Source organism: Blastomyces dermatitidis (assembly GCF_000003525.1).
Source record: "Blastomyces dermatitidis ER-3 genomic scaffold supercont1.11, whole genome shotgun sequence".
NCBI classification, from domain to species: Eukaryota; Fungi; Ascomycota; class Eurotiomycetes; order Onygenales; family Ajellomycetaceae; genus Blastomyces; species Blastomyces dermatitidis.
In genome coordinates, this window is record NW_025544784.1 from 826,691 (window position 1) to 846,797 (window position 20,107).

A 20,107-nucleotide genomic window follows, 5' to 3' on the forward strand; every position below is an offset into this window, starting at 1 on the left:
AGTGGATCTCATTAAAAATAGTGTATTTACAATTATTAGTAGAAAGCCGGCGTTGTGCCACCACACTATTCCAATATTCTTCTGTACGCAGTAGGAAGGATGAGATGGAGAAAGAAGCTCACAAAAACACATTCTTTTTGAACTGACTCTGGACTCTGTTCAAAAAGAATGTGTTTTTGTGAGCTTCTTTCTAGCCAATATTAGTTAACTGCCTCCACTATGAATGCTATTCTACACTATATTGTCTCTAAAAGTGCTATTCTACACCATCACACACTGTTGAAGTTAAATACTGCTTATTCATAAGATCTTGACAAAAGATGCCAGTACGGCTGCTCAATCCACTGAACACCTAGCCTTTTTCATCTATACTTTGTAAAAGCAGCTGTAATATTAGTACAGATGCTCTGCCCACCGAACAGTTGTGATATTGGGGCTGTACTTTTTTAAAAAAAAGTGGAGATCTGTACAAAAAGAACGAGTACACACGGCCGCACTGAACAGGCCCGAAATCAATAATAATATTAATATCTTGTATAGTCACCCCCTACCTAACAGCAAGCAGACATCTCTACTATAATTAATAAGCTTCTGTAACTGCTTCTCTGTTACAGATTATAGGTCCAGACATTTCTAATCATCTCTCCAAGTGCATCATAAGAAAGATTTTTCTCATTCTCATGATTCTCCTGTATTCACTACGGAGTACTCCGTAAGATTCCATACAGATTTAATTGAGTTCAGATCAGGGGGATAGCCTCGTCAATCTATAGGGAGGATTCCATGTTCTTGAAGATCTTGAGAAGTCTCTGCTACAGCATGTCCTGGAGCTTCATCTTACATCAATTTCAAGCCCGAGCCAGGGTTCATTTGTATCCACCCGTGAATGAGACGGAGTATTCATTTGTGATAGAATGTCTACGGAGTAGAAGGTTGAAAAGAAAGAAAGATTAGCACTGCTATACTGAATATTATAATCATATATTCATATTACACTGTGTATAACCAACCTTATTGATTGTTCCTGAAACCTTTTCTCAGAATAGACATGGCCTAAGACAACCAGCATGGTTTTTAGGAGTAGCACTCCAAGTTCACAAGTGTATTGAACTCCTTGATACATTATCTCAAGGTGATTAAATATCCTCTCATAGGTCCATCCAAGACTGTAAAGAAGAATATCTCAATGTTGATCACATATTAATCACTTTGTACAAGAGGTAATCTGAAGCAGCAGCAGGTGGAGCAGCAGCAGCAAAGTAATTCCATCTTGTAATAGAATGAGCGGCAGAGATTATGTGTAATAATACTAAGAAAGGAAGCTACCTCTCCTATTTGTATGCTTTATTAGGGTGTTTGAAGACGCGGACCGGTGATGGTTAGCACGCCACTAAAAAGATTAGGGGGGTTCTAACGAAAATAAAGGGGTTTACCAGCGTAAGCTGACAATTATTAATGGTGAGGTCTACTCACATAGGATAACGATACCAGCACGCCGGCCGGCAAGCAAAAATGAGCAGGGTTTCCCACTGACAACAAACCAGGATCAGAGCCACCAAAAATCTTCAGCACCAGGAGAAGATTTCGTGGAGTAATATTATTAAATTCATGGGTGTCGCCCGGCTCTGCCACGGGGGGGGCCATGCGAGGGCTGAAAGCCGTGTTAACCGTGGAAGTGTGATAATTTTCATGGCTTATTATTTGAGAATGTCGCTGTGCTGACCAGATTTCTTGAATCTCACTCTGTTCCTCGCCCCGTGTATACCTTTGGCTCCTAGAATCGCAAATTCCAAAGGTTAGGCAGCGGGTCCTTCGACGATCACCATGGCGATCTCAGAGAATTATGTCACTGAATCGCAAGTGGCATCGACGGGGTATGTGATGATAGCTCTCTCCAGCATCGTATTCTTTGGGCGGTTTGGATTGCGGTTTTGGAAATCGGTCCCGCTTCAACTGGAAGATTTGTTCGTTGTCTTGTCATGGCTTTCTTTCCTCGCAATGACGACCCTCTACCTCATTGTTATGCCGCGTTTATATAGACTTACTGCCTTCCTGGCCGGCGGACCTGCATATGCCGAGTTCGTGGACGATGTGCTATTCATCAAAAAGATATTCTTCTGCACGACACTCTTGCTTTGGGTATCGCTGTGGTCGGTCAAGTTTAGTCTGCTGGTTTTGTACCGGCGTCTGTTGTCCCGTCTGAAAACCGAAATTCGTCTGTGGTGGGCGGTTCTGATATTCACTGCCCTGGTATGGCCCTCTCTCCTTCCCTAATAGTCTCTCCCCCATCATGGGTATTTTGCTAGACTCACACACGAGATATAGAATCTAATAGGATGCATCATCTCCAATTTGACCTCCTGCAGCAGCTTATCAGCATGGTTCAGTCTCAGTTCGTAACATGCATTCCACCCAAATATACCTAGTGTGCTGCGCTTACCACCTATCGTGAAACCCAGCTGGATGTTCAAGTCCCAAGGAAGTTAAGGCCCAGCTTGCCAGTTTGTATTATTCATTCGCGGTTGACGTGATCACAGACATTATGAGTGAGTTGTCTCAGCATTCAGAATTCAGCGGACAGTCCCAATTGGATTAGAAACAATGCTCACAACTATCATTATCAAGTCATGGCCTTGCCCGTGAAACTATTGTGGTCGCTCCGATTACCGTTCATTCAGAAAGCAAGTCTTGGAGCTCTCTTCAGCGTTGGCATCATTTGCATTGTGATGGCCACCATACGAGTTGTTCAGATCGGAACAAAGGCGGAAAATAACAGCACGCCGAGCAGCTCGTGGCTGGCATTTTGGGGAATTCTCGAAGCAGGCATAGGTAAGTAGTTACAGTTCTGCTCATATCCTCACTGCATAAACTAAATCGTCGGTCGGTTTCGTCATCTAGCGGTCATTATCGGGTGCCTTCCTGCCCTCGCCATCATATATCGTAAAGAACGAGCCACCAAGCGCTCGTACGGCAGGGAATATTCCTCAATGGAAGGATATAAGAACAAAAATAGCATTCCGCTATCGGACGCGTCTAGCGGGGGAAACAAGCCACTGGTGGAGCTGGATGATTACCATTCAGCACCTGCTCCGACCGTCCCCAAGAGTAGGAGTACCGGAATTGCGGTAACTCAACAAGTCGATGTAAGTCGTCTTGCGAGCCAATTTTAACCCGACGTGAACCATCACAGGACTAACCGCATTCGTCCTCATCTATAGATACACGAAGAGTTTGTCTCCGGTCGCATTCCTAGATATTAACCGGGACACATGCCAGGTCATCCGGCATTCAACTAGTATTCAGATGAATGGTTGCAACGTTGACCATAGAGACACATTGTGCAATGATGTCCGCGATATGGGAGTGCTGGACACTCAAGATATCGCACGGCATCGTCCCTGCAAATATTGTTGTGTAATGTTATGTCAAATCCAAGACCACATTGTCACAAAAGCATTGAAATGTGGGTATTGGAATTGTTTAAGATGATGCAAGCTATGGCTTGCTTCACTCAAAATTTGTAATGTTTCAATATGAAATATAAACCTGTTAGATATCATAGAGTGTTTTCACTCACCATTTCTATCAAATTTAAAAAGTGTAATATGCTATTCCATGTGTGGCATTTCACATGCAAAAATAAAACACAAGCATTCAACAAAAAATCATGACCTTGTCCCAGCTGCAGCCTCTTCCCGTACCCACTTTGCAAACTCGTTTCGTTTATCCTGTTAAATAGCGCATCGTCAGCCAAAAACGGGGGGAAAAGAATATCCACTACACCAAATGAAAAAAATATAACGAAATAAGGGGAAAAAAGAAAAAGCACCCACTCACCCTCACATCCCAAAACCCTATTCGGTCCTCGAAACCACGAAATGGATTGCGCGCGCCTCCTTCCTTCTCAATCTCGCCGGCCCATACACTCCAACTAATCGGCCGCAGCTTCTCAGACCCTAGAACCAGACCAAGTGTAACGAATATGATAGCAACGAGAGTTTCAAGGATGATATCGAGAGGAACGGAGTGAGCGCTGCCGTATAATATGGAATGCTCGTGGGCGGAGTAACCGCTATAGATGTTGTCAGTAGCGCACATGTCAATTGTACAGACCCAATTGGGGTGGGAGATCAGAGTTCTCTCTTAAGAGATGGGTAGAGAGGCCCTGAGTAGATAGGGGTTTATTCTGCTTACGCGTGAACAATCAGGATAAGGCCCAAGGCCGTAAGTAGGCGGAGGAGGACGGGCATCATTGCGGTCGTTTGGCTAAGCTGCTGAAGGATTGTGGGGCGTTACGGGGTTAAGCTAAGCAGATGTATTGAAACAATGGAAGCCCCTGCTTCAGATGCCGCAATACGAACAGCAAATCCGGGCGGAAGATGTGGTTTGGTGGTTGGGATGCTGCTCTTATATAACTGTTCCTGGTCGTTTCGTCAAGGTTGTCGGCGGCTTGGATCGACAGCCTAGCCCGGCTACGGACACCTACAAAGACCAACATGGCTGCCCGCTTGTGATCGTCGTTTATCGCAGAGATATCAACCAACTACAGCTCTATATCTGTATCATACTGATGTATGTATCGGCTGCCAACACGGAACTGCGATGCCCAGAATGACAATTGCTTCATTGCTTCAAAGTCAATTGCATGGCACAGCTGGACAGAAAGGCATGCATACACTCGTGCCCTCTGTCAACTTCTACTTTCAGCTTTCACTAACCTCAAAATCAATGTTGACAGGGAATTGGATGTAACGTTCTTGTCCAAATAATTTCTACCGTAAACATGAGTTGCTTGGTGGCCGTTCTTCAGGGCGCGGCGCCGAATGCCTCTAGGCTGGAGAGCACGCCCAGCCGAATGAAGGATCAAAATCCTGTCTCCAGCTCGTTAGATACGAAGCGGGTGTGAAGCTTCTAGATAAGGCTACACTCATCGGCGCATCTCTGCATTTATGTGCCTTCGCGGTCACAGGACCTGCCCTGGCATGCTGTTGGCCAGCCAAGCTCGAGATATTTGCTGAGCCCGGGCTTGCAGGGCTGGTATGCGCTTCTTGGCAGCAGTATGAACCTCCCTCGTATAGATCCCTATCTAATTGGAGGCCCCAATGCAAAGTCCCAAAACAACTTCATTGAATAAAGGACCATGCTAGAAATCCGGTATTGCTCGTGTTTGTTCCTTGCAGCCACTGCCATCTTATACCATGGATCAGGCCAATCTCTCGATGTGACCTCCTGTCACAGATTCTGAGGGCCTGCTATGAACTGAGCCGGGGCTTGAAGAAGTTATAAATAAGAGGTCGTTTCCCATCCTCCAAAGCTGTTCCTGGATCGCAAGCAAGCACTTCTCAATATTCACTACGCTTATTCTAAATCTTCTTGACCCGCGAGTTTCTCGGCACCCAAATCTCTCAAAAGTCCATTATCACCAACAAAATGCGCTCAGCCCTCTACTTCCTTACGGCTTTGCTCGCCGCTGGGTCTGCTGTCGCCACTGCTATCCCCTCTCCTGACGATGCAGGAGGAGAGGACCTACAGGTTGTCACCCTCACCGAGGCCGACCTGGAACCAATCTCTGAAGGAGGTATGTAGATGAACCACTTTGACACACCAGATACACATTCACTCCAAACTTCTTAAAAAAATTTCCATCACCCCTGTTTTTACGTAAATAAGCTAAAAAAAAATTACACCAATTCGTGGAAAAATTAGACCTTGACAAACGTGGATGGCGCGACTGCAAACCAGTAGTCTGCAAGAACAAAAGGCGAACAGACTGCTATAGAGTCAACACCAAGGCGGGCACCTGCGTCAACCTGGTGTCCTCGAACGGGAAACCATTCGTCGCTGCCTCGTCTTCTGGCAGCTGCATGTGCACAGCCTATTCAAGGAAGGGATGCCCCATCTGGAGTGGAGATACTTATGGCTGGACCGGTGCCGCAGTCTTCAAATTCAAAGCGAAGAGTCTCAAATGCTACATCTATTAAGTTTGGGGAGGGACGGGTGGTGGATGTATATATGCAGTTGCTCTTTTGCTATTTTGAACTCTTTTCCTCACGTATAGTCAGTCATTTTCGCCCTTACTATATGATTTGAGCGTTGAGATTTTATTTTACTTCTCTTTTTTGGGTGGATTTTGCTCCCGTGGACAGAGGTGAAGTGTACCAAGTACTTGTAGAGGCGTAATTATAAGCAGGTGAATCACATGCTGAATAAAAATTGGGCACTAAGATACCTATCAATGAGACCTACAACCTCCCGGGATCTTTGCACTTCGTGTTCGTTTACAGTAATTGACAGTAATAAGAGGAACGCTAGCGGCTAACCCGCCTCTGCCATTCAATGATTTGTAGTCGTTTAAAAACCCCTTGAGAAAAGTAGGGTTAAATGGTAGTGGTATCCCTTGAGTTACGAAGGAGATGGGGAGATGGGGAGATGGGAGAGACACAAAAATATATAAGCGGACGGAACTCCCTCCCTGGCTTCCTTTACTTAAAGCCTTCCAGCTGTGAGGTGGTGGATGTCTTTTTTTAGTTCCCTCGGAGCGTCTAAATGTTGCATGGAGCAAGGGTGGTCGTTTAGAAACGAATGCCCCCAGTTATTAATCTCTACATCGGTTATCTAGAAAGACTAAAGTCTTGACTTTATAGATGTATGATATTGCGAAATCTCCAGAGGCGATAAAACGAAAAAAGAAACAGCTAAATTCCGTTGTCACGGTTCAGCCAAACCGCGCACCAAACCAGGAATAAATTTACTTTGACAGGTCAATTTGCGTGTGTACGAATCTCGGGATAAAACTCAATCTTCTTCGGCCTTAGAAAGGTATTCGACAAAACGGAGTAAAATTGAAATAGGAGTAGAAGGACTCTGAATGATGCTGATTTTGGGTCTGTTCAGTTATATGTATAATAAAAGATTATAGTAGGTAGTTCGCAAAGAAAAGAAAAGAAGAAAAGAAGGCAGTAGATATTTTAGTCAACAAAGTCAAGCCGGAGCGCGTGTCGATGAAAGTAAAAAGGAGATAGATGAGAAAACACCGAAACGCCAAACATCCGACTATGTTATATATTAAAAAAAAATGACCAGCTGGGAGATAAAAGTGAACAAAAGGTTCGGAAACGGGATGGAGTTCAGGGAGGAGAGCAAACATGCACACCTTCAGTAGTACTGTAAGTTGGAGGGAAAATGGAGGAAAAGAGAAGCACAAAAGGTGAAAAGGGGACCGATACGTCAACGACGGCACCAAATAGCAGTAAAGGGAAGAATGGTATAGTGTCATGAAAGAAAACAATAATGCAAAAGAAATCTTTGCGCCAACCCACGGACACCTACTCCCTTGACAAAGATTTGGTGTTGATATCGACCAAGCCAGCTCAAACACGGGTAACACGATAATTTTAATCGGACGGGTAGCCCAATGCCGACGATGAATGAACTAGTACAAGGCATGGCTAAAACCGGGGAGTTAGACAAACATCGAGACCAAAAAAGATGCAAAGTTCATGCATCATCCCGAAGATCGGCCGTGTCGGGCCAAAGACTTATAAAACTCCGGCACGGACCTAGCGGAATTCGATGGCCCCAAAACACCCCTTGTTATCCACGTGCTTAAGCTCAAGCTGCTGGTATCTGTAGAAGACAAAAAGAAAACATCGTAGTTAGCAAATTTGTTTTCCAGGCCCTGACTCTATTTGGAAATTTCCGGGGCATGGAAAAACACCGAAACAAAAGGTACGTACTTCTCGCTCTTTGCGTGGAAGTATATCCCACTGACCGTCCCTTCCACTTGATTAAAACAGATATAGTAAAATCCCTCAAAACTCGCGCCTGAGATGGTTTTAACACGGTGGTCTGGTACGAGGAAATACTCTTTCCACCTCATGAAGATGTCCGGATGCTGCATAAAATTCTTATATGTGAATTCCGACTTCCTGGCCGACCTTGCTAGCGGTCGCCAGGAGGGGAACCGGGCCCAGTGATTCAGGTCGGTTTTATCAGTAGCACCCCACGATTGATGTTTGGTTAGGAACGTGTATTTTGTGCCGATTATCTCTGCTTCGAAGTAGGTGGTGAGGGTTGGGTGGTCTTCGGTAAGCCCTAGAGTTTCGGGAGCTCTGGTTAGATATCTCTCAAGCCAAGTAACCTTGGAAGTTTCGACACCAGGACATACCTTGAATCCGGAGGTATCCACATAGATATGATTCTGCCATATCAACATGTTTGATTTCAACGTCCACATTGTATACCTGGCGGTCTGACTGCTGTGTTCCGACGAACTTGCTGCCCGCTCTGAGAAAGGACGAACAGTGACTGGGGAGAAGCTTTTGAAAATTATACAGATTAGCTGAGGTATCACAGGAGGAGTTTACGGAGAGTTCTACGCACTCTAACATTGGAATAATCGTAGTCCATGGATGGGATCGTGGTGGATGAGGAGGGTGAAGTTGGGTAGGTCTGGGCCGAAGAAGCTCCCTCAGCCGACGACACGCTGGCCGCGGGGCTTGGCGACTCCATCCCAACATCATCGTCTGTTGAATCCATTTTCTCGGAAGATGCCTGCGAGGATATCTCGGTGGCCCGGGGGTGGGAAGGGGCAATTTGCGAATGTGAATTTAGCGGCAGGTCTACTTGCGCCTGCGCCGGGCGTTGTACGATGGCCGGAGTTGCATCATCGTCAGCATTGGGCACAATGCACTCCTCCGACAATGCTCTCCAGGTGGCGATCCTGTCAGTCTCCGGGGGGCAGCTGGTATGGGAAGATGTAGAGGCGTCCACAGGATATAAGGTGGAGGTCGACTGAGGATTGCTGCTAGGGGTCGGCATGGGGGATAAAATGAAATATTGATCACAAGAGCGAAGAAGGCATTAAAAAGAACGCATCGGGTAGAAACAACACAGCATCCAGATCAAGACTGACTAACCCAGTAGTAAAAAGGTGCAGAGAGTGAGGAGATAGAATTGGATTTCAGCGACAACGCCAGATGTGCATTCAGAGCATATCGTACTATGGAGTTGACACAGCAAGCAAGCAAGCGGTCCAGATTAGTGAGTTGGTTGTTGCCGAGAGTTCGAGCGACGATTGCCCAGACCGGCTAGGGTCATGCGATCGCGGGGAAGCATTAAGGTTATGTTATATCAAAGGCGTGCTACATTCATATTTCTACAGCAAAATAATTACACTTTCGGCCCAGAGGGATGGTATGCTGGTCAAATCAGCGAAGAGCGCGTTTTTGCTTCATCTTTGGAGGTGTTAATTTACAAAGAAAGCCTTAAAATGTATTAAAAAAAGAATAGCGGACAATCCCTCACAATTTCAACGCCACGCCAGTACCTAGCCGAATAGAATAAATAAGAAAGATCATGCCGTTCAATTTTCTTTTTTTCCCTTTGTTAGTTCGACATCAATTGGAAATATTTAAATAGGTTTGATCTGTAAAGAATATTAGCTCCTATATTTCTTGGAAGAGAAATTTCGTATCCACTTGCCTTGAAATGTAAGGAGATCAGTGAGAATACCAGAGCCTTAAGGTCCTGGACAAGATAGTAGAATACCCGCAATCCTTCGGGGTCAGCCGACTCGGTGACATCGACGAGGGATCCTATTTTCGCGGTCTGATCGCAGTCAGTGAACGCACTTACTTGTGTTCATGAGGTCGCAACCGCTGCAATACAGGCCTCATTACCTCAAAAGAAATATGCTCATTCCCCAGCCTGATTTCCAGCTCCTGTCGTCCATCCTTGTTCTTCTGGGGCCATTTCGAATCATCTTCCCTGTATAGTTGTTAAAAGTCAAAGGAAAGCACTTGGGAGCAGTTTTGTCTGTCGTACTTCATAATTTCACTTTCTTTGATAATGCGCTTGATTTCAGCGATCATCAGGGCGCTGACGCACACTGTTATGGCTTGCTTAGCTAGGTTTCCGATCTAGGTGGGGGGGATCCGAACATACTCTCTTTGCGGATCAGGGAGTCATTTCGATAGTTGGAGTTGTTCGCATACCGGGCAGACGCACTGCGGCCGTCTCCGAGAGATCGAAAATCAAATTCTAGCGACTATGTAAGTAAACGGTAGGTCGCTAGCGAAGCTGTGTAGCTTTTCTCACCTAGGAACTCATGTCCAAACCGCCCAGAATGACCTGAGCTGGACGCGGATTGTCAGCAGCTGAGGCGACCTGGGCCATAGAGAGTATTCTTACTAGTAGCGAACGTAGAAAGTCTCATTCGAGTTTGCCATATTCGCTCCAGTCTTCCTCTAGCAAAAGCGTGGTGGTATCTGGTTGCTCAATTCGGTTTTACCCAGCCCGCAGAGAGGAGACTTCGACTGAAGTGGTTGCAGCCTGCTTAGTCATTCACACACTGGCCCCCGTAGCCGCAACCTTCTTCCAAATGGACAGGGTGGACATTGGCCCAGCACCGCGAAGATATATCAGTTCCCCTATCCACTCTCCTCCAATTGCCCTGCACCGGCGCAGATGATTGTTCGGACTAAGGCGGGGACCAGGCACATTGTCACGATTTCCTATCCAGGCTCTACTTCGCCAACTCGTCGCCGTATGTTTTCCTGAGCCTCCCTAGAACTAACGGGAACGCCCAGCTGACATTCTCCCCGCCAGCCTCACCCTGACTTGGTCCGCATATATAGATACCGCCTTTCCAGCCTGACTGTCTGTCGATTAGCAAGCCGCAGCGGAGAACAGCAAAAATGGCGTCGTATCTGGAAAATGCGTACAGCTTGGTGCATCAGGACAATACTGCTGACCAACCTACCCTGCAAGACCTGAAGACGCAGCTGGAGAAAGGAACAGATGAATCCAAAATAGACACCATGAGACGGATATTGGTTGTGATGTTGAACGGAGACCCGATGCCCCAACTTCTTATGCATATCATTCGCTTCGTCATGCCATCCAGGAGCAAGACGCTGAAGAAACTACTCTACTTCTACTACGAGATCTGCCCGAAGCTGGATAGCAATGGCAAATTGAAGCAGGAGATGATCTTAGTCTGGTATGATATTGGACCATGCCTCGCAATGTTTTATATAGGATATTAACAAACGACTACCCTGCATAGTAACGGCATCCGGAATGACCTACAGCATCCTAACGAATATATCCGCGGCAACACGCTCCGGTTCCTGTGCAAACTTAAAGAACCCGAACTCCTTGAACCACTCCTGTCCTCTACGCGTTCCTGCTTAGATCATCGACATGCATACGTGCGGAAAAATGCTGTTTGGGCGGTTGCCTCCATATTCCAACACTCCGAGTCTCTGATTCCCGATGCTCCAGAACTCATCCAGACGTTTTTGGCATCAGAGACTGACCACACCTGCAAACGCAACGCTTTTGCCGCGCTTCATACTGTCAGCCATCAAAAGGCACTAGAGTATCTTAACTCTACTTTTGACAGTGTACCAAACGCAGATGAATTACTTCAGCTCGTCGAACTAGAATTTATCAGAAAGGATGCAATCCAAAATACCCAGAACAAGGTTGGTGCCCCCTTTTATTGAAAATTTTCGTGGGCTAATAAAGTTATGTAGGCCAAATATCTCCGACTGATTTTCGATCTCTTGGAGGCAGGGGCTAGTACCGTTGTTTATGAAGCAGCAACATCGCTCACGGCACTCACGAGCAATCCGGTAGCGGTCAAGGCAGCTGCCTCAAAATTAATCGAGTTGAGCATCAAAGAGGCTGATAACAATGTGAAGCTGATTGTGCTCGACAGAGTCGACCAGCTGCGGATACGGAATGAAGGCGTGCTAGATGACCTCACAATGGAAATTCTGCGAGTTCTATCAAGTCCAGATATCGATGTTCGTCGAAAAGCGTTGGGCATTGCAATGGAAATGGTGTCTAGCAAAAACGTCGAAGAAATCGTCATGCTCTTGAAGAAGGAACTGGCTAAAACGGTTGACGAACAATATGAAAAGGTATTAACAACCAACTTTAACTCATATTTCCAATTGAATATCGCAGTTTAACTAACATACTACAGAACAACGAATACCGACAACTACTTATCCAATCGATACATCAGTGTGCGATTAAATTTTCTGAAATTGCAGCCAGCGTTGTTGATCTTCTCATGGACTTCATCGTTGATTTTAACAACAATTCTGCTGTCGATGTGATCTCTTTCGTCAAGGAAGTAGTTGAGAAGTTTCCTAAGCTGCGAGCGTCCATTATCGAGCGTCTAGTATCCACACTCAGCGAGGTACGGGCAGGCAAAGTCTATCGGGGTGTTCTGTGGGTAATTGGAGAATACTCCCTTGAAGCCAACGATATTAGAGAAGCTTGGAAGCGCATTAGGGCTAGCCTCGGAGAAATTCCGATTTTGGCTTCTGAGCAACGCTTACTCGACGACGTTCCCAAAGAAAACGGTCCGCCGAAGGACCAAGTGAACGGCCATCCCAAGCCATCTGCTCCAACAGGTTCGAGGAAGGTATTAGCAGACGGCACATATGCTACTGAGAGCGCACTTACCAGCCAGTCCAGTGAGGCTGCCAGATTAGAAGCAGTCAAAGCAGCACAGAAACCCCCGCTCCGACAGCTTATCCTCGATGGTGATTATTTCCTTGCCACTGTCTTGTCATCGACCCTGACAAAACTGGTCATGAGACATTCTGAGGTCTCCCAAGATTCCGCTCGTACCAATGCTCTTCGCGCTGAAGCAATGCTCATCATGATCTCGATAATTCGGGTCGGCCAATCTCAATTTGTCAAAGCCCATATCGACGAGGACTCCGTGGACAGAATCATGTCCTGTGTTCGATCCCTTGCTGAGTTTGCCCAGCACAAGGAATTAGAAACGACTTTCCTTGAAGATACAAGACAGGCGTTCCGCGCTATGGTTCAGGTCGAAGAAAAGAAGCGCGCAGCCAAAGAAGCAGACGAGAAAGCCAAGGCGGCTGTCCAAGTCGACGACACAATCCCCATCCGCCAGCTCGCTAAGAAATCTACCGAAGAAGGAGCTGACGAAATTGAACTTGATCTTGCCAAGGCCACTGGTGGTGACTCCACTTATGAAGACCTATCATCTAAGCTCAGTCGGGTTGTACAACTAACTGGGTTCTCCGACCCAGTCTACGCTGAAGCGTATGTCAAAGTTCACCAGTTCGACATAGTTTTGGACGTCCTGCTCGTCAATCAAACGACAGAGACCCTGCAAAACTTGTCGGTAGAGTTTGCAACCCTTGGAGACCTCAAGGTGGTTGAGCGCCCGACAACGCAGAACCTCGGCCCACATGATTTCCTAAACGTACAAGCAACCGTGAAGGTTTCATCGACAGATACTGGCGTGATTTTTGGAAACGTAGTCTACGATGGAGCTAGCTCGACGGAAACCCATGTGGTCATCCTGAACGACGTTAAAGCAGATATCATGGACTATATACACCCAGCTCACTGCACTGAAACCCAATTCCGTACGATGTGGACAGAATTCGAATGGGAAAACAAAGTTAATATCAACTCCAAGGCGAAATCGCTGAGAGAGTTCCTTCACCAACTTATGGAGAGCACAAACATGAGCTGTTTGACACCAGAGGCATCGCTTGAAGGGGACTGTCAATTCCTGAGCGCCAATCTTTATGCCCGAAGCGTCTTCGGTAAGTTTTTTTTTTTTTTTTTTTTTTTTTTTTTTTTTTTTTAATTCACATCTCTTCATTTTTTTCGCCCCATCCCTTTTTTAGTCTCCATAACTTGAGGACCCTCAACTAACAATATTGTTTTATTGTTCTTCTAGGCGAGGATGCGCTTGCAAATCTCAGCATCGAGAAACAAGGCGAGGACGGGCCGATTACTGGGTTTGTACGGATCCGAAGTCGGTCACAAGGGCTGGCGTTGAGTTTGGGGTCTCTCAAAGGTCTAAAGGCCAATGCTGTTTAATAATGACCAAAAGGATGTTTTTATATTTCTCGTCAAGTTGCAACTCTTCACTTAAACTAGCGGCTTTCTTCCCCTTTGTTTTCTTTTATTGCTTTTTTTCTTCTTTAAGTGTCCAATCTTGTCAGTACCTATCTTCTCTTCCTCTCTTTCTTGCTACTTACTTAACGGCAATTACTATTTGTTTTCTTTTTCCTCACGTTTTGCTCCGAGGTATCGTACTTACAATGTTGTGCGCCTCTTTGGAAGCGTGATACCAGAATGTGCATGTGTGTGCGGGTGTCTCCAAAATCTTCCTCTGATATAACTGGCATCATCCTTGTCCAATGTCGAATATTAATATTAATATTTTTATTTTCGACTCCTCTTATTCGTCTCATTCCACCCCTTCATATTTATTTTATTGGAAGAATATAAAACCACAACAGGGAGGGAATTTTTATACCATCATTATCATTAGGTGGAAGATAGCTCGAGGAAAACCAAAAGCAATAGAGGATAAAAAATGGAAATTATATAACGATATCAGACGGGAGGGAGTCTTTTCAGATGGTCCTAATTAGTGCTCTATTCCACAACACATACGGGCTGGCCATCGGATCTCTTATAGTGCGCGGTCGGGTCGTTCGTCTGTACAGTACAACAACCTGCCAGACAGGAATGCCGACAATTTCCTTTTCGGGAAGTATTCGGCGAAATCTTGGTCTATAGTTATTGTATGCCCTTAAAAATCTGGTTTGGCTGTGATTTACTCCTGGTAAAAAGGATACAGCCCGATTGCTATTCGAGAGCGATAGTTATAATTTACCTAGGTATCGCCGCATGTTGTTGAAGACACATGCAAGGCTAATGACCATCGCATGCGGCAACTTCTGGCTTGGAGATGACATAATCGAAATGCCAAAGTGCCGAACAATCAATTCAACTTTCTATATCTTTTCTTTTTCTACCAACCGCTATTCTTCCAATCAGGACAACCATCGCCAAACCAACCCCAGTGTTAGTGCCGGGTTAATCGCGGTACTTTTGTTCCTTGCGCAGTAAGCACATGCTTACCAAGTCCAAGCCCCTGCCTGGCCTTGGGATTCTCAGGCTTGTCTCGGTGTCTCCCTGGATATATAAACATGCCGCGCTCCCGCAGCTTATCCGGCTGAGCTCCTCCGTACAGACTAGTGATATCGCAGACTGAAACAGGCGCAAACTGGGCCCTACCTAGTAGCCGGTACCGTCGGAAAGGCTGTGGACTACCTTTATCAGTTTTCTCCTCGACGCGCTACCATTCGTGCCAGCCGACTACAATCCATCCCATCGCCCCCTTCCACTCTCTCCTCTTACTCCTTATTACTCATTGTTTAGAGCATCCCTATCGACAGACTTCCCTCTTTGCCAAATACTCTCATAATGCTAGCGCAATCTATTAAGCTATGACTATTGGCGCCCCCGTTCTCGATGCGGGCCCTTCCGGCAACAAGGGGACACAGTCAGTCGTGGAGGACGTCCTCCATCCCAACTCAGACAGCAGCGCAACGCTGGAGGTGGGGAAAACTGCCCTCTTGACTCTGGCAGCTGATGCGATTATTGTTACAGGTAAGTTAACGTGCATCCTAGGGTGCTAGATACCCGGATCCCAAGAAATTTTGCGAGCAGTGCTTTGACATAGTGGGCAACGTTTTCTTTGTAGATGAAGGGCTGAGGTCAAAGTCACAACGCCGTTGCTGCAGTTTTCCTATTCCTCGTACGATTTACCACTCTCCCAGGTTTTTAGATTCTCAGGTTTCTTCAATTTTTCTTTTCAATTTCGGTATTTATTCTGTCTGACTTCTCTCCTCCTTTGAAGAGTCTTCAGGAACACTGACGACGCGATCTATTCCGTATACCAATATCCTCTGGGCTGAGGTTTCTCATGACTATATTACAATTGAATATGCCCACCAAGTTACTAACACAGATGTCGCCCTCCGTTCAGTATATTTTCCAGTCAGCCTCGAGCAGAAATCAAAAGCCGAAACGTGGACTGAGAAACTTCTCGACTTAGCGTACGGCAAAGCGCAGCGGCAGAAACGGATTAAAGTCCTCATAAACCCCTTTGGTGGAAAAGGTCGCGCTGCAAAATATTACTATAAACACGTAAAGCCCATTTTCGCTGCTGCGAAGTGCCGAGTGGATGCCGAATTGACAAATTACCGAGGACACGCAGTCGACATAGTGGAGAAACTTGATGTCGATGCATATGACGTTATCGCGACTTGTTCGGGAGACGGCATACCTTACGAGGTGTTCAATGGCCTAGCCAAGAAACCAAATGCAAGCGAAGCTCTGCGGAAAATCGCTGTAGCAAACCTACCGTGCGGATCAGGGAACGCAATGAGCTGGAATCTCAATGGAACAGGTAGTGCCAGTCTTGCGGCTCTGTGGATTGTCAAGGGTTTGAGAACGCCCCTTGATTTAGTATCCATCACTCAAGGCGATAAACGCACAGTGTCGTTTTTATCTCAGTCCTTTGGTATTGTAGCTGAATCAGACCTGGGAACCGAAAATATCCGGTGGATGGGCCAAGCGCGCTTCACATACGGATTCCTAGTACGACTTTTTGGGAAAACAGTCTATCCCTGCGACCTGGCTGTTAAGGTTGAACTCGACAATAAAGAACAGATCAAAGATCACTACCGCGCCGGTTCAGAAAGAAAAAGCTTTGAGCAATTACGCGGTGAAGAATCATCAGACTGTGTCGGTCTCCCACCCCTCCGCTATGGCACCGTAAACGATCCACTCCCCGAAGGCTGGACTCTGGTACCACACGACAAACTGGGAAATTTCTACGCAGGAAACATGGCATACATGGCTGCGGACGCCAACTTCTTCCCTACCGCTCTCCCCAACGATGGGTGTATGGACCTCATCACAATTAATGGCGATATCAGTCGAAGGACTGCTCTTCAAATGCTTATGGCTGTTGACAATGGCACACTCTTCGATATGCCCGAGGTCAATGTGCGGAAAGTTACAGCCTACAGAATCATCCCCAGAGACCGGAAGGATGGATATATCAGCATTGATGGGGAGCGGGTACCGTTTGAACCATTTCAGGCGGAAGTTCATAGGGGCCTTGGAACCGTACTATCCAGATCTGGGTACAGATATGAGACTATCGGTTTGAAGTGAGGACGATCAGTGAAATTCCAAGATTTTCATCGATTTTTCTCTTAACTTTTTTTTATCCCTTTCCTTTCACTTTCCCTTTTCTTCCCCCTGAGATAATGCTGTTTCTACATATCCCCCCTTAGGGATCTTATCTTTATTCTGCGATACCTTATCCTTTTTTGTATTCCCCCAATGCGATGCATTAGACTATGGGTTTGAGTTTTCTATATGGTCTTTTGTTGTGATAAAACATCCATTCCTTTTTTCCTAATATTTTTCCTCCTTGGCTACTTCACTTCCCTTCTTCTCACCGATGTTCACCAAAGTTACCCTTATTCACTCCACCAATCCCTCAGCCAAACACCCCTTTTAGAAACAGGATCGTTCCGTCCTTCCTTCTCCTTCTCCTTCTCATTCTTTTCCAATTTTCATTTCATTTATATAAGCATTCTGTACACTGCGTCCCATTCTTTGCATTTCTTTTTTCTCTTAGCTGTGGATAAACACCTAGCGATAAGCACAGGCTTTTTTTCAAATTCTTTTTTCATGAAGAGTGAATTGTACGGGATGGTAGGATTCGTTTCTCAATAGGTTTATTGAGTGTGGTGGTACACTTCTTTTCCCTTTTTTCGCAGCGCGATTTTTTCCTTTTCTTCGAGATGGCATTTCACACACCCCTACCCTCCCCGGGGAACCGGGCGAGGAATCTATCTGCCCAAACTACATTAGTTGAAAGACATGGGCTAGTGCTCTTGTTCTCGCATGTATCTAATGCTCTTCTATGTATATATTCTTTACATGACTAGAACATCCATACATGCTCATTCATGGGGCTGGGTAGTGGATACAGATAGGAAATGCGAAATAACTAACTAACCCCTTCTATCATGGCAAAGGGGGTTACCTAGTCACATTTAACACTACAAAAGGTCTAAAGAACAAGGCCAAATAAACACCGGCAAATGAATGATTCAGAATAATAGAAAGGGGAAAAAAAAAAAAATCACCCATCAATGCCTCCCCATTCTTCCTCATCGTTGTCGTCGTCGTCGTCGTCGTCATCGTCATCCTTCTTCTCCCTCACCCCCCACTCCACCAACCTCTCATCATCTAATACCTCCCCAGCCCGCTTTCTAACCAGCTTCGAAATGCTCTTCCGCTGAAGCCCAACAATCGGACGAAGAAGTAACTCCATCGGCACCCCCTGTTTCAACCGCTTCTTCGTCTTCTTCTCCTTCGTACCATCATTATCCCGCCCCTCAGCATCATCATCATCATTGCCATCCTCCTCAGTGTCCCCCTCAACCTCAACAACAGCAACCTTCTCAATCTCATCCAGCCAAATATCCAATAAATGATACCGAAGCCCATCGGGACCCTTATGCATTCGCACAGCAGGGTCCTCGGCGCCATCGTCACCAGCCGGGTCAAAATTAATAGGACACAGCGGGCCCTCCTCCAGCATATCAAGGTATATCCCTAGCTCCTTCCAGACCCCCGAGTCACCCGACTCAGCATCCGCCTCCCCATTTTCATCCACCTCCCCACCCCTCTTTCGCTTCCCTAGACTCCCTTTCTTCTTGCCAGCGCTCTTCTCTTTCCCTGTCCCGTTCCCCTTCCCGTTCCCCTGCCCCTCCTTCGCTTCCCCCTCTACCCCCGCCAGCCCCTTCTTCAAAAACACATCAAACGCAACACCCACATAACACCGTATCAGATAGAGATATTTATCCAGCCGCAGTCTATCCAGCGAGTGGAAGTCACGCGACATGGTTATCCAGAATGCGCGCAAGAATGGTTGGAGGGTTTGTTCAGGGAGAGAGGGGACGAGGGCGTAGGAAAGGGAGCGGGAGAGGGATTGTTGGGTGAGAGGGCGATCGGAGTGGTAGAAGCCTGTTGAAAAGGGATTTCATATTTTTGGTTAGTAATTGGGTGGATTGGGGTTGGCGGGTTTTTTCATTTGGCGTTCTCAATTTTGGAAGACCCGGAGGGGGAGGAAAAGTCCGAAGGGGGCGCATACAGTAAAATAACCCCTTCCATATCTTCAATAGCTCGACAAGTTGCAGGCCTATCCGGCTTTGAATGAAGCGGGTTAGGGATTCAAGGGCCTTGTCACGGGTTCGTTTATCTGGAGAGACGAGTGACGAGAGTTAGTCTTTCTGATCTCTCGTAGATTTGATTCGCACAGTATGTGCTTAGAAAAAAAAAAGAAAAGAAAAAGAAAAAGAAAAAAAAAAAAAAAAAAAAATCGAAAGATACAATTGGGGATTCCCTCTTACAAGGTCGCATTTAGATAAATGCATTAAAAATTCAAGTCAACATACCACTGGAAGCTAACTCCCGTACGAACGGAGTTTGCGCGATTTTATCCATCCCGACTTATAAAACTGAAAAGGAGAAGAAGACGAAAAAGAAGCGGCGCAAAACGACAACTCCCCTGCTGCTCTCACTCCGCCTTCTTCGAAGATACAGAATATACCAGTGAAAAATAAAGTAATAAAACCTGAAGGAGAGCGAAAGATGAGATGGAAAATATGGTCCGCGCGGCGCACAACTGGAACGGCTATATATAAGTCGCGGAGTATTATATGTCTCCCCGGGGTATTCTCGTAGCTCTTTGCTGCTTCGATTGAGGGCGTGGTCGATGCGTTGTATTGGGGCAATCAATTGATTCACAACTCCTCCTCCTACATATCAGTATTGGAGCCGTTATATATGTATATATATATATATGTATTTTTCTACCACGGCCTGAGGTAGCTAAATTTTTTTATTTTTTCGATATTGGTTGACTGTTTGCTCTGTTTGCTGCGCCTGTCTTGGCGTTATAGTCCTTGAGTTGATCGGAAGTATGGAGGACAGAATACAAACCTAGCTAAAAAGAAAATTATAATATATTCAGGGGAAATGAAAAGAATATCTTGAAGCGGGAGGAAGAAAAGACGGAAAAACAAAGAAGGGGAAAAAAAAAAAAAAAAGAAGGAAAAAGAGAAGGAAAGGTCTCACTGGGATTCGAACCCAGGTTATCGGAAGTTTTGATATGGTCGTCAAAATCCGATGTCATAACCACTAGACCATGAAACCG

The 20,107-nt window shown here is 45.9% G+C and overlaps 8 protein-coding genes and 1 non-coding gene across 10 annotated transcripts; 4 read left to right on the forward strand and 5 right to left on the reverse strand.

Annotated features, from left to right (window-relative positions):
* Positions 1 to 1,824: 1,824 nt before the first annotated feature.
* BDCG_08413 (uncharacterized protein) lies at positions 1,825 to 3,260 on the forward strand (the record flags this gene model as incomplete). The annotated part of the gene is made up of 6 exons (XM_045424189.1): positions 1,825 to 2,250; positions 2,326 to 2,392; positions 2,460 to 2,546; positions 2,626 to 2,829; positions 2,899 to 3,143; positions 3,219 to 3,260. The coding sequence occupies 6 exons, from the start codon at positions 1,825 to 1,827 to the stop codon at positions 3,258 to 3,260; spliced, it is 1,071 nt and encodes a 356-aa protein (XP_045272960.1).
* On the reverse strand, positions 2,338 to 4,880 carry BDCG_08414 (uncharacterized protein). The gene is made up of 5 exons (XM_045424190.1): positions 4,719 to 4,880; positions 4,195 to 4,621; positions 3,834 to 4,072; positions 2,423 to 3,728; positions 2,338 to 2,360 (listed from the first exon to the last, which is right to left on the reverse strand). Exons 2-4 carry the CDS (start codon positions 4,251 to 4,253, stop codon positions 3,724 to 3,726), a joined length of 303 nt encoding a protein of 100 aa, XP_045272961.1. The 5' UTR covers positions 4,254 to 4,621; positions 4,719 to 4,880; the 3' UTR covers positions 2,338 to 2,360; positions 2,423 to 3,723.
* BDCG_08415 (uncharacterized protein) lies at positions 4,496 to 6,400 on the forward strand. Its single transcript, XM_045424191.1, has 3 exons — positions 4,496 to 4,666; positions 4,739 to 5,578; positions 5,707 to 6,400. Exons 2-3 carry the CDS (start codon positions 5,431 to 5,433, stop codon positions 5,979 to 5,981), a joined length of 423 nt encoding a protein of 140 aa, XP_045272962.1. The 5' UTR covers positions 4,496 to 4,666; positions 4,739 to 5,430; the 3' UTR covers positions 5,982 to 6,400.
* A 177-nt stretch (positions 6,401 to 6,577) lies between these two features.
* Positions 6,578 to 9,112, reverse strand: BDCG_08416 (vesicle-mediated transporter Vid24). Its single transcript, XM_045424192.1, has 4 exons — positions 8,383 to 9,112; positions 8,168 to 8,318; positions 7,737 to 8,094; positions 6,578 to 7,626 (listed from the first exon to the last, which is right to left on the reverse strand). The coding sequence occupies exons 1-4, from the start codon at positions 8,818 to 8,820 to the stop codon at positions 7,560 to 7,562; spliced, it is 1,014 nt and encodes a 337-aa protein (XP_045272963.1). The 5' UTR covers positions 8,821 to 9,112; the 3' UTR covers positions 6,578 to 7,559.
* A 10-nt stretch (positions 9,113 to 9,122) lies between these two features.
* Positions 9,123 to 10,331, reverse strand: BDCG_08417 (protein mago nashi). Its single transcript, XM_045424193.1, has 7 exons — positions 10,192 to 10,331; positions 10,099 to 10,136; positions 9,946 to 10,041; positions 9,826 to 9,889; positions 9,681 to 9,768; positions 9,484 to 9,609; positions 9,123 to 9,427 (listed from the first exon to the last, which is right to left on the reverse strand). The coding sequence occupies exons 1-7, from the start codon at positions 10,227 to 10,229 to the stop codon at positions 9,413 to 9,415; spliced, it is 465 nt and encodes a 154-aa protein (XP_045272964.1). The 5' UTR covers positions 10,230 to 10,331; the 3' UTR covers positions 9,123 to 9,412.
* Positions 10,332 to 10,345: 14 nt separating this feature from the next.
* Positions 10,346 to 14,485, forward strand: BDCG_08418 (coatomer beta subunit). Its single transcript, XM_045424194.1, has 6 exons — positions 10,346 to 10,546; positions 10,609 to 11,002; positions 11,069 to 11,489; positions 11,541 to 11,930; positions 11,996 to 13,607; positions 13,745 to 14,485. The coding sequence occupies exons 2-6, from the start codon at positions 10,698 to 10,700 to the stop codon at positions 13,885 to 13,887; spliced, it is 2,871 nt and encodes a 956-aa protein (XP_045272965.1). The 5' UTR covers positions 10,346 to 10,546; positions 10,609 to 10,697; the 3' UTR covers positions 13,888 to 14,485.
* A 342-nt stretch (positions 14,486 to 14,827) lies between these two features.
* Positions 14,828 to 19,073, forward strand: BDCG_08419. Of its 2 annotated transcripts, XM_045424195.1 has the most exons (3): positions 14,828 to 15,471; positions 15,566 to 15,619; positions 15,722 to 19,073. In XM_045424195.1, exons 1-3 carry the CDS (start codon positions 15,309 to 15,311, stop codon positions 17,044 to 17,046), a joined length of 1,542 nt encoding a protein of 513 aa, XP_045282544.1. In that variant the 5' UTR covers positions 14,828 to 15,308; the 3' UTR covers positions 17,047 to 19,073. The 2 variants fall into 2 exon arrangements, with proteins under 2 accessions (XP_045282544.1, XP_045282545.1); XM_045424196.1 differs by lacking the exon at positions 15,566 to 15,619 and having other exon boundaries at positions 14,839 to 15,471; positions 15,722 to 18,043.
* Positions 17,211 to 19,891, reverse strand: BDCG_08420 (ribosomal RNA processing protein). The gene is made up of 3 exons (XM_045424197.1): positions 19,347 to 19,891; positions 19,043 to 19,150; positions 17,211 to 18,915 (listed from the first exon to the last, which is right to left on the reverse strand). The coding sequence occupies exons 1-3, from the start codon at positions 19,393 to 19,395 to the stop codon at positions 18,029 to 18,031; spliced, it is 1,044 nt and encodes a 347-aa protein (XP_045272966.1). The 5' UTR covers positions 19,396 to 19,891; the 3' UTR covers positions 17,211 to 18,028.
* A 128-nt stretch (positions 19,892 to 20,019) lies between these two features.
* On the reverse strand, positions 20,020 to 20,106 carry BDCG_17789. The gene has a single exon. It is a non-coding gene; the product is annotated as a tRNA-Gln (tRNA).
* Position 20,107: the final 1 nt, after the last annotated feature.

Bases quoted from the DNA above. Each gene is read 5' to 3' on its own strand.
- BDCG_08414 (XM_045424190.1), bottom strand. From the start codon at position 4,253: ATGATGCCCGTCCTCCTCCGCCTACTTACGGCCTTGGGCCTTATCCTG. The intron at 4,073-4,194 runs GTAAGCAGAATA...CAACATCTATAG, and splicing joins CTTATCCTGATTGTTCACGC to CGGTTACTCCGCCCACGAGC.
- BDCG_08415 (XM_045424191.1), top strand. From the start codon at position 5,431: ATGCGCTCAGCCCTCTACTTCCTTACGGCTTTGCTCGCCGCTGGGTCT. The intron at 5,579-5,706 runs GTATGTAGATGA...TGGAAAAATTAG, and splicing joins GGAACCAATCTCTGAAGGAG to ACCTTGACAAACGTGGATGG.
- BDCG_08416 (XM_045424192.1), bottom strand. From the start codon at position 8,820: ATGCCGACCCCTAGCAGCAATCCTCAGTCGACCTCCACCTTATATCCT. The intron at 8,319-8,382 runs GTGCGTAGAACT...AATTTTCAAAAG, and splicing joins ACGATTATTCCAATGTTAGA to CTTCTCCCCAGTCACTGTTC. The intron at 8,095-8,167 runs GTATGTCCTGGT...CCGAAACTCTAG, and splicing joins TGGATACCTCCGGATTCAAG to GGCTTACCGAAGACCACCCA.
- BDCG_08417 (XM_045424193.1), bottom strand. From the start codon at position 10,229: ATGGCAAACTCGAATGAGACTTTCTACGTTCGCTACTA. The intron at 9,769-9,825 runs GTACGACAGACA...ACAACTATACAG, and splicing joins AAAGAAAGTGAAATTATGAA to GGAAGATGATTCGAAATGGC. The intron at 9,610-9,680 runs GTAATGAGGCCT...GACTGCGATCAG, and splicing joins ATGAGCATATTTCTTTTGAG to ACCGCGAAAATAGGATCCCT.
- BDCG_08418 (XM_045424194.1), top strand. From the start codon at position 10,698: ATGGCGTCGTATCTGGAAAATGCGTACAGCTTGGTGCATCAGGACAAT. The intron at 11,003-11,068 runs GTATGATATTGG...TACCCTGCATAG, and splicing joins CAGGAGATGATCTTAGTCTG to TAACGGCATCCGGAATGACC. The intron at 11,490-11,540 runs GTTGGTGCCCCC...AAAGTTATGTAG, and splicing joins TCCAAAATACCCAGAACAAG to GCCAAATATCTCCGACTGAT.
- BDCG_08419 (XM_045424195.1), top strand. From the start codon at position 15,309: ATGACTATTGGCGCCCCCGTTCTCGATGCGGGCCCTTCCGGCAACAAG. The intron at 15,472-15,565 runs GTAAGTTAACGT...TTTTCTTTGTAG, and splicing joins TGATGCGATTATTGTTACAG to ATGAAGGGCTGAGGTCAAAG. The intron at 15,620-15,721 runs GTACGATTTACC...CCTCCTTTGAAG, and splicing joins CTGCAGTTTTCCTATTCCTC to AGTCTTCAGGAACACTGACG.
- BDCG_08420 (XM_045424197.1), bottom strand. From the start codon at position 19,395: ATGGATAAAATCGCGCAAACTCCGTTCGTACGGGAGTTAGCTTCCAGT. The intron at 19,151-19,346 runs GTATGTTGACTT...TCGTCTCTCCAG, and splicing joins ACGGGAGTTAGCTTCCAGTG to ATAAACGAACCCGTGACAAG. The intron at 18,916-19,042 runs GTATGCGCCCCC...CCTTTTCAACAG, and splicing joins ATGGAAGGGGTTATTTTACT to GCTTCTACCACTCCGATCGC.